The 11,072-nt window shown below is 39.6% G+C and overlaps 1 protein-coding gene across 1 annotated transcript in view; it reads right to left on the bottom strand.

Moving 5' to 3' along the window:
- Positions 1 to 2,565: 2,565 nt before the first annotated feature.
- Positions 2,566 to 11,072, bottom strand: part of TTC39B (tetratricopeptide repeat domain 39B) — a 92,735-nt gene continuing 84,228 nt past the window's right edge. Inside the window, exons 18-20 of the mRNA XM_023755556.1 lie at positions 8,994 to 9,111; positions 7,781 to 7,897; positions 2,566 to 4,603 (exon numbers count right to left, since the gene is read on the bottom strand). Of these exons, the coding sequence (XP_023611324.1) occupies positions 4,513 to 4,603; positions 7,781 to 7,897; positions 8,994 to 9,111 (326 nt within the window). The 3' untranslated portion in view covers positions 2,566 to 4,512. The remainder of the gene's footprint in view (positions 4,604 to 7,780; positions 7,898 to 8,993; positions 9,112 to 11,072) is intronic.

Below are 11,072 nucleotides of genomic sequence, written 5' to 3'. Positions count from 1 at the left end.
TTTCAAGTTCAACTTTCTGAAGTAACTCAAGCTAACAGAAGGTGTACAAAGGATAAAACTAGCAACAATGAGAAGCAGGAATAGGGTTTCACAATAAGTGCTTGACAAATAAAGAAAAAATATGTAAATAATTGGTCTGGGAAGGGGAAACAACCTGGAGGAAATCCCGCATCCCTGAGAGAAGAGTGTAAAGCTTGTCTGTTTAATATTTGTGTGGTGTTTTCTGTCTATTTATCTATCTACCTGTGCATTTGATCAAGAAATGTCTCACGAGATTAAGATATGTCAATTATATGTATGCATTTTACTTAGGTATCATACATATTAGGAATAATAATAGGCAGCAAAGGCATAAAATATATAACTTTAAATAAACTACCTGCCAAATTATTCTGTAAGTGGATAACTAGTACCTAAAAATTATTCTGTAAGTGGATAACTAGTACCTTAAAATCTTTAAATAGTAATAATTGGTCTAGCTGAGTTAATGCTGAAACATTGATAATATAAAGGAATGAAAGGTTCAGGGATTGAAAAATTTCAGAATAATGTTAAACTTATAAAAATATTATTTTAATCATAAAGTCTACTAAGTCCCAAAGTTGAGAGTCACTTCCTCTACAACTCTAACAGTGTGTGATGTTGCATCTGAAAAAGTAGGGAAATTCAGATTAAAATAGTAATCTTAAAAAAATCAATTCTCTTAATTTAGTATGTAAGGAGCTCTGGTGGGTAGGAAAGGAATCATGTTCAAATGTGCCAATGACCTTGATCATCTGCAGAACAGGATGAAATGAAAGTTTATGGGTACTAAAGCAGAAAAGGTAAATCCCACCAATATATATTTGAACCACAATTGACAACATGGTGACTGGATGATCATATTAAAAAGCCAGAGCTCCGGGCAGCCCAGTATTAGGAGACCCCTAAATAGAACTGCAGCATGTGTGAGTGCTCCCCACACGCAGCATCCTTCCAACATGTGTCACCAGCCATGTTTCAAGTGCTCAACCACCACATGTGGCCAGTAGCTACCATACTGTGCAGAGCAGGACTGAAGGAGAAACACTATTCAGAGATCAGGGAGGATGAGACAATTTTCCAAGATCCACTCCAGGCCTGATGAATCCCCAAATCTTCGGCATCAAAATGATCACTGGAATCTTCGTTAACTCATTTTCACTAAATGTATTTGAATTTTTGATTTATAAATACTTAGAGAACAGGAAGAAACAAAAATATTTTTTAAAGTCAATGGAGAATTGAGTAATTCCAGTTGGTCACAAAGACTTTTTTTTAAATCGTTATGTCTAATGTGCAAAAGCAGGAAAGCATCTATTTGAAAACATCAACAGACTCATTTAAAGAAATGGGTGAGAATTGGAACCATAATGAGTATTAATAGCAGAGGCTATTGGTGCATATCAAAATGTAACTACCTTTAAACATAGCTTCAAAAGAGGAAACACTTTTCTTTGAAAGGGGACAACTTTCATCTTTACATCTTTACACATCCCACCGATTTGAAGCCCTACTCAGAGACTGATGGGGTGTTTTAACCTCAAAGTTAAACCATTAGCTTCCAGGCCAGGTTGGAATGTTAATCACAGAGCTCTGCTAGACTACAACTTTGCCAAAGAGATGGTTCTGCTGTTGGATTGTTTCAGTGACTTAAAATCTTGGATGCTGATTGATCTGGAATTCACCTTCTTACAGTTTGGACCCACTTGCCAAAGAGATAGAAAATCAATGGACTCTCTTTTCCTATGTAACTTGGGCCTTCTTGTATCCAGGAGAAGCACAGAAACCTTAAAATGTCCATAAAAGAGCTTATGCAGTTAATCTTCTGTTAGTTGTCAAGCGGACGTCATGCCCACATTGCCACCATCCTACCAAGCATAACCTCTACTTGAGTCTTAAAATTACACAGCACCAATCAGAACTCTGGTTCTCCCTTTTTTTTTAAAAAGAAAGGCAATTAAACCAAGAACTACACAAATTGCACAAACTGTCAGACACGTTGGCAGCCCAACTCTCCCACATATGTCCCTCAAAACATTAGATAAAACATTGTCACTTCAGTACTCATTCTATAGAGAACACCCTGAATCACAAACTAACTCCAAAAATGCAATATGAGCTGATGGCACAAGACACCGGTGTCATAATATCTTAAACATGGCAGGAAACAGATTAATATTTGTACCATTAGTGATATTACAGCACTTAAAAATCCATTGGGTAGATTAACCATAAAAACAATAGGAAGTAACAATAAAAATAAAATTTAAAAAATAAACTAGCGAAATTTTAAATAGATATGAATCACATATTTTTATAATGCAGAGTTCAAATAAAATAAAAATAACTACTATTGGCTTTTGTTTTCATTTTATACCAAAAGGAGAATTTTTATTACTGACTTTCACTGACTGACAGCTTCTCGCAGAAATAATGTGGATGTTTTTACTTTAAAAACAATAATGCTACCAAAGCTCTTCTAAGGAATTATAAACATTTTCCCCGGTTATATAAAAAATAATTATTAAACATGTTTTCCACTACTAGTTGTAATGACAGTTTATTTTATTTCCTCTTTTGTCTGGACCTGCAGTAAGTTACATAATGCATTTAATAGCACATATTCAGATCTTCCACCATACCATCTGACTCGAACTGTATTAACATCTTCCGCTGGACATACATCCTCAGTATTGGACAAATACCTTAAAGAAAACAAGGTAAACACCTGCGAGGACAGGCTCATGTCACAGGGAATAAGTAGCAAGAAATAAATTTGCAATCTGGGCCACTGTCAGTGTCAGATACATGAATACATTGAAAGGTGATAGAATTTCCATGCTTTTCTCCTTTTACATCAGAGAACACAGACTCAGCCAATACCTCTGTACCGATACTATAATTGGTGCATAAAAACCATGATCATTACAACTCATGTTCATATGGCCTTTCACAGTTCACACAAAGCCACGCATATGACTCTGCATTATCTGACTGAGCCCTCACAAGCACCACGCTCTGTGAGGCTATCCCCATTAGGGAAACTGAGTCCCAGAAGAGGTGAATGGCTTGCTGCAGGGTGAGGAACTACCAACTAATAGAGATGAGCTCCTGGCTCCCAATCTTAGGCGGTTTCTGTTAAACTGCATAGGCTTCCATGACAAGTTAGTCTTCAAAACAGAGGCAGAAATAGGACAAAACCCTGACTCATGGATTCCCAAATTGTTTTCCTCGCTCAGAATACAAACTGGTCCCTATTCACAAAACATACATATTTGGGGGTTGGGGGTTGATGACTGCAAAATAAAAACATACTCTACGTGGGAGTGACTCGGATTAAACATTTTAACATTGTTTGCTGAAAATAAATACCTAAAATACTGACAAGTTCTAAAACTGAAGGAGACCTTGATAATCATCTCTGTTCTTTTTCCATTTTACAGAGAGCGGGGGCTCCATCAAGGTCACTCTGGTAACTGCTAACCAGTAGCAGAGCCAGGACCGCATGGAGTCGGACTCTCTCCCACTCAATGTCCCGACTGCATTTCCAAAATGAAAGGACTAAACACAGTCCAGATATTTACAAGGAACCGTCACAGTGCTAGAGAGATTAGAAAATTAGATCTTACTCACCAACGTCATGAATGTAAAAATTATTAATATTTTACATATCATTTAAAGCAGCAGGAACTTTGCTTCATATAAGAAAAATAATCAATGTATATATATATTTCAGGCTATCATTGCTAAGGATATTGTCTAAAATATAACTTTTTCTTCCCTTTAGATACACATTTTTTAAATTTTTGTTATTTATAATAGACTTAAGTACATTCAAAAACAGGATAGTCTCTCAAAAATGCCACCACATTTAATTTACATGATGAATAAAAAAAAAACACTAACAATATTTCACCATCTCTGCTAGATACAGGTCTTTTCAACCTTTTAACTACATGATTCCATCCCTGTTCACACCACTGCCTGTCTTTTTCAGGATTCTTCAGGAGGTTACTAAGCTATTTCGAATGTAAGTGATTTTATTTCCCCTCTGAAATTTAAATTCTAGGCAACAAAATAACTCTGAAGTTTAACTGACCAACAAATCTAAAAATGGCTCAACTTGTAAGCCATTTGCTACTTAAACAATATTAATTTCCATATTAAAAAAAAATAAATAATCTGATTAGGCTTTATTGTACCTGTGAGTCCTTTAAAAGACTTCCCCTCTCCAATTGAAATCTAATATGAAATTCTTTTTGAAGAGGCAAAATATAAGAATTTTCTAGATAGTACTGAACATTATTCCATGGGGGGGGGGGGGGGACATTCATGTAGAACAACAGTAAACCACACGCATGATAGAAAATATTGACAATAAAATTATTTTTTTCTCTCATTCACAAGATCACTTTTCCACTTTAATACAAGGGCTAATCTATAGCAGATGTGGGTTAACGGAGGGGCGATCATCCATCCTCCAGGCTCTGATCAGTGTGAGGAAGGCTTTCTCCAGAGCTGAAGAGCTGCCTGAATTCTGAAGTGCAGTCTAGACTCCATGGAGTAATCTTTGTAGTTGTTTCTAAAGAAAATAACAACAAAATCGAAATGTCAAAAGTTCTTCTATACCCGACCACCACCACCATCCTCCCCTCCTCTCATATTCACTCATTTGCTTTCAAACTTGACTATGCCTAACAGTCAATATTGTTAAAATGTAGATGGCGTCCTGTGAAGAGAGGGGGATGGCAATATTCTTTGTTTCTAGAAGTTTCCTGGTGAGGACCTAAAAGTCAGACTTTGAGTACCAAGTTTCTACTTCACTACCAAGCCGTTCACAAACACCGCAAGAAGATTATGAGGAGGGCTTAACAATTTCGTGAACTATTCTTAAACAGCTGACCTCCTTTTCTGAACTGGAAATGCTAAGGCAGCCTCATACAAACGAGGCGAACTTGATGGATCACAGCTTCCTCCAAATAATTATCTTGAGACTCCCATGAAACAACAACAGCAGCAAAGACAGCAGGATTACCCCGTGATACCAAAATCACTTACGCCAATTCTCACAAGCAAATAGCAACGGTTTGGCCAATGATTACTGTATAGCAATGTCAGAAGGGGCCAGGCCATTAAAATCCACAGATGATGTAAAAACTTTACTGAGATCATTCATGACTTCTCTTTGCTAGAATTGTTAAGAGTAATCAAAGTGGAATGGCTTCGACTTTGGGCTCCTGCTTTCACCCATTGCTTTGGCCCATGGGTGAGCTGTAACTTCTTTCTTTGCAGTGGGATTTCTTTCTTTCCACAGCCCTTCATTCTATGCAGATCTAAGTACTACTTACTGGTAACCCTGAAAAGGGTTATTATTCATAGTCAGGGTCATTATTCATAAGCTAAATCAACATCTTACTAGAGTTTACCAAAGGATATAATTGAGTATTTTCCTAAATGTCTGGTCATAAATTTTAGCACCTTTGCAAGGCTCCTACTACATAAGGGGAACTACAGACAATTGTCCTGGAATTACTGGGAAGACTGTTTATGTTGGCATCATCAGCACTGGCTTGAGTTAGTGGTGACTTTTGATCACTGCTGGTCTTGTTTTTCAGTAGTGAATTATTAGTCTTTCATTTTCATCATTACAAATTTGCCTTATTATGTGCTACTTAGGTAACATTAAATATGTACAAATAATGAATACTTGGAATGATAGTATTTATAGTCCCTAATTTTCCATGAGCTACATCTCATGACACATACATGTCAGTTGAAATGTGTCATTATCGCTCCCAACAAATTAATTTTTTAAAAGTGATTTGTTCTCATATCTCTCATTAACAAGGAGAAAAATGAGGAGGAGGAGGAGGAGGAGGAGGAGAAAGAGGGGGAAGAAGGAAGAAGGAGGAGGAGGAAGAATAAAGGAAGAAGGAAGAAGGGAGGAGGAGGAAGAAGAAGGCGGCTTCCTTGGCTCCACCATGCCCCTGGAGCTTCTGCCCCATTATTGTGTTTTCAGGAAAAACATCCTGAAAGAGTTCAAGTTCACTTCTCTAGTCTCACTTTAGTGGACCTCTCAGCAGCTAGCTTTACAACTAACCACTGTCTTCTTTTAAACACTTTGTTCACTTGGCTTTCCTGGATGTCATCCTGACTCAGTGGCCATTTCTCCTTACTCTTATTGTTTATTCTCATTAAAATGATACCATATCCCAAGGCTGTGTGCTGGACCTCTCTCTCTCTCTCTCTCTCTCTTTCCCAAAATGACCTCATCAAGTATCATGTCTTCAAATACCTCTGCGTCTGTGCTGGTGACTTTGAAATCTCCACATGTGGCATTTACCTTTCCACTGAACTCCATGCTTCTACAGTTGACTCCCAACTCGCCATCTCCATGTGGATACCTCGTAGGCTCCTCAAAACATCATGGTCCAAACAGAAGTATTTTTTAATCTCCCCAAACCCTCTAAGGATTCCCCATCTCAATAAAAATGATGATTCCCCATCATCATTATTGACCTAGTGGCTCCGCTCCCTAGCCTGGAGGTTACTTAGCTGTGGTTCCAGACAGGAATGTGCCCCTCGCAGCCTTCTGCTGACTGATCTCAGGACTGGCTCTGCTTAGGCAAATATCAACTACAACATCAACTCTGCAAGAAGACCTTCCAGAATCAACCCAACCTAAAGCCACAGCCAGGTACTTTGTATCAGAATGTGAGTCTCAGCAAAACACATACCACTGCTATTTTTTTACTTGCTCATTTAATATCTCCCTCCTACTGAGAAAGTAGGAACATTGTCGGTTTATGTACAGTTGTCTCTCTAGAGCAGGGGTCCTCAAACTTTTTAAACAGGGGGCCAGTTCACTGTCCCTCAGACCGTTGGAGGGCCAGACTATAGTTTAAAAAAAAACTATGAACAAATTCCTAGGCACACTGCACATATCTTATTTTGAAGTAAAAAAACAAAACGGGAACAAATACAATATTTGTATTTGCATGTGGCCCGCGGGCCGTAGTTTGAGGACCCCTGCTCTAGAGCCTTTACTATGCTGGGCACATAAGAGGTGCTCAGTGAATATTTGCTAAATTTGAGTAAATGACCAAACCAACAAACCACTAAGCTATTTATGGCCTAAAGCTACCCATGGCATTCTCTACCCACTGCAAGAAGTGTTCAAGACAAACAGACCATGATCACATGTCTGTGAGCCATTATGTAGTAGAAATGATAATATGTGCTTCGAAATGGCCAGAGTAGACAGAAAATAGAGAGAGCCAGGGGAAGATTCAAAAAGCTTCTTCAAGGAAATTAGAAAAGGTCGGCAAATTATTATCAAGTTTATGGCTAAATCTGGACGCACCCACTTATTTCTATACCATCTCCTATGGCTGCTTTCGATACCATTGAGTAGCTGCAGTGGAGACCTCACACTGTAAAGCCAAAAATACTTTCTCTCTGGCCCTTTAGGAACAGTTTGCCGACCTCTGATATAGAATAGATTAGACTAGATATCTGTCAGACAGAAGCCCACAACCACAACCTCTGTAAACGGTCACAGGGCCAGGCACTCAGAAGGTTGAAAACAGCACAATTGCAGCAAAAGCCAAGAGCATAAACGAAGCATAAGTTAGCAAAGGTAGCGTTGTAACTACCTTTCGTTCATGTTTTAAGTGTGCATGTACTATCACTGCTGCTATAATGGTACGGACATTCCTAACTCCACAGCCACCCCAGAGGAGCTGCCATCACCACTCACCTTGCAGTTTCCAGGACCTTAAAGGCCTTGTCAATGTCCCCTTGGCTTTTGTGCAAAAACGCCAACTCAAACAGAGTAAATGGCACCAGGTAGTGGTCAAACTTCAGCAGGTTTTCACTAAAAGAACGAGCGGAAAGCAATTCAGTCTCAACAGAACAAGAAGGGTGTCATTCTTTTTCAGCATACGTATTTCAGCATTCCCCATTTCCCATAAAACCGGTGTTTAGCAGCATGATTTTCAGAGAAAAGCTGTCATTATACAAAATTTACTCAAAGAATCTAATAAACTATAGCAATACACAGTATGCTTTTACTATATTAATCTCTTATTTTATTCCTTAGTCTGAACTGGATTATTTACTGCCCCTTAGGAATATGAACACATATGGGCTATCATCTTCAAAGCCTAACCCTGGAAAGGACAAGATCATACTCCTGAACATAAATATTTAAAAATAAGAATGCTGTATTGTTTTTTATGAAGGGTCACTTCGACTTGTTACGTCTTATGCTAAAAAAAAAAAGAGGCAGTAACCTCTGTTTTCAGCAATATTATAAGAATTCTCTGACGACAAAACATCTGCAAGCACTAAAAATGTATGAGTAATACACTTTCAAATGCATAACTCAGCTCCCACGACCATACGGAAAATTCTCGAACTGAAAACAACACAAAACCAGAACTCTTGGTGTGTGGATGCCCAAGCAGTCCGGGCCCACTCCAGTCTGAACAATCGGGGCTCAGTGCTTCCATGCCCATGGAGGAGAGGAGGCCTTGGCCCACGGGACAGGGAGCGGGACCGAGACCTCTACACAAGCTGGGGCCCTTGAAAGGCTGCTCCATCAGAGAAAGGGAAGATTAGAAAAAAAATCTCTGGCGCAGGAGGAAAACACGGGCAGTTGGCTCCTGGGCCTCTGCTCTAGGTGGAAAGGAAAAGCACATTCCTGGAGAAATTAACAACCAATAGGCCTGCCCTCACATGAGTTTGCAATTCAAGTTTACATTGCCCAAAGGGCCAAGAACCTCGATGCCGTGAAATTAACATGGATGTGGCTCTGGGCTGGCAAAGCCTCCTGGGGACAAAGACAACACTCCTGGGTTCTGTTTCCGGTAACACCAAGTCAAAGGGTAGCAGCAAGAGAAATCACTTTCCCACAGGAACTCCCGGAGCCACAGTTTGCCCGCCGCCAGTGGGTTTCCTCCCTTGTTTACCTCTGGATGACATGAGAGAAGCACAGTTCCGCCTGCAGGGGCCGCTGTAAGTTCTTCAGGCAGCACCCCTTCAGCAGCTTCAGCAGGCACTCGTCGTCCACCAGGTAGTCGCTGCAGTCTTAAAGCAAACACACAAACATCATGCACAAGCACAAAAATGCTTTTTCAAAATCCCAATTCAGAGGAAAGAACGGACACTAGCTATTGGGCTACAAAGGGATCATTTAAAAATAAAAATAAAGTTTTTAGCACGTGCTGTGCCTCACTAAATAAAACACAATGAAGTTATTTTAAATTAAGCGGATATTGAATTTACTACATTAGTTTAACACCATGTTATGAAGGGGTTCGCTCCGTCCACTTCAACCTTTTCTCAGGGGCTCATATTCTGAGTGATGTGCCCTTAGAACAGTGATGGAGAACCTTTTGAGCTCGGCGTGTCAGCATTTTGAAAAACCCTAACTTAACTCTGGTGCTGTGTCACATATAGAAATTTTTTGATATTTGCAACCATAGTAAAACAAAGACTTCTATTTTTGATATTTATTTTATATATTTAAATGCCATTTAACAAAGAAAAATCAACCAAAAAAATGAGTTCACGTGTCACCTGACACGCATGTCATAGGTTCGCCATCACTGCCTTAGAATAAGAGCAGAGTCTCTGAACTCTAAGTAAGGTGGGGCTGAATGAATTCCATAAAAGGTAAAGCCACGAGGAGCAGGAAGGCTGCGTCCTCCCGTGGTTCTGGCTTCTAACTGTGTTGGCTTCATATGGATGAGGACAGTACTTCCATATGGTGAAGCAGATGGCCTTCTACCCATTAACAATTCAGAAAGCAAATCCTGAATTGTTTATAATTTATCAATTCTCCCAGGCTATGTTCTTTTGGGGGGAAATTATATTATAAAATTAGATAAAATGGTTCTGAAGTACATGCAAGGCACCTCAGACCCTCACACACTTCTAACTGCTTGAGGCTAATGGAATGGTTTTCCTTTCGCCACTTTTCCCCTTTGGAGAAGGAGGCTTCGCCCCCCACAGCCCAAGGCTAAGGGTAAACAGAAGGAGCAATATTATGTGCGACATCTATGACAAAGGTAGCTGTTTCACAGCAACCACTTTTGAGTTTGGGGGTTTTTGCAAGTAAGATGCAACTAAGAAGTCATTCAAAGACAGACTGATAATTTACACATTTCAGGCTGTGACAACACTGCGGGGGAGGGGGGGGGGCTGATGAAGCGGGGCGTGCAAACAAAATTAATGAGGCCCTGGGAATCCTCATATTGAAGTCCTCCAGCTTTCAGAAAAAAAGCTCAGAAGCCACCCTTCACACATGCTGATGTTTTACTTCTTAAGCTGCTGTCTATGGGAGGTTAACGATGCTGTGTAACCAACTAAAAGAGGGTCCCTTTACTTCCAGGTGCTGATATTCATCTCTCACTCCCAAGCTCAGATGGCTCATTCGCCAAGAAAAATCACAGATATCAATACCACATTACCTTTCCTATGACTTAAGAACCATTTTTCTACCAAAGAGGGGGAAATCTATGTATGCTTCCAATCATAGATGCTCACTGAAATATGCATTCAAGAAACAGTATCTTTCCAGGCCTACAACCAAACCCTTAGGTTCCATGCTAGATGCTAGTTTTTAGCATTGCTTTTCTGCATTTTATCAGGTTCTCTGTAGGATTTTCGGACAGTGTGCGTTATAAGAAAATTCCGGTGTTCGGTAAACAACGGTTTTGCTGAGAGGAACAGCCTTAACACCATGCAACGCTTAAGTATCAGTAGAGCCACACGTAGCTTTTATTTAGATCATGAGTTAGGAATATGGGAAATAGGTTCAAAAATATCAACATTCCTCCAAAAACCTTAGGAAGCAAAACCATTATTTCTTCAGACCACAGAGCAACATCTGTCGGCTGATTATTTCCCCTTAAGATGTCAATGTCTATCACGATTCTCCAGCTCATGGGTGAGTTCACGGATGAACATTTCAACAGTTTCCATTTTACATTCCAAGGAAAAGATGATGCCGCCCAAGCACATGTTCATCACAAAAGATCTGCACT

Source organism: Myotis lucifugus, unplaced genomic scaffold, assembly GCF_000147115.1.
Source record: "Myotis lucifugus unplaced genomic scaffold, Myoluc2.0 scaffold_79, whole genome shotgun sequence".
Classification (NCBI taxonomy): Eukaryota; Metazoa; Chordata; class Mammalia; order Chiroptera; family Vespertilionidae; genus Myotis; species Myotis lucifugus.
This window is presented reverse-complemented; position numbering and strand designations above follow the sequence as displayed.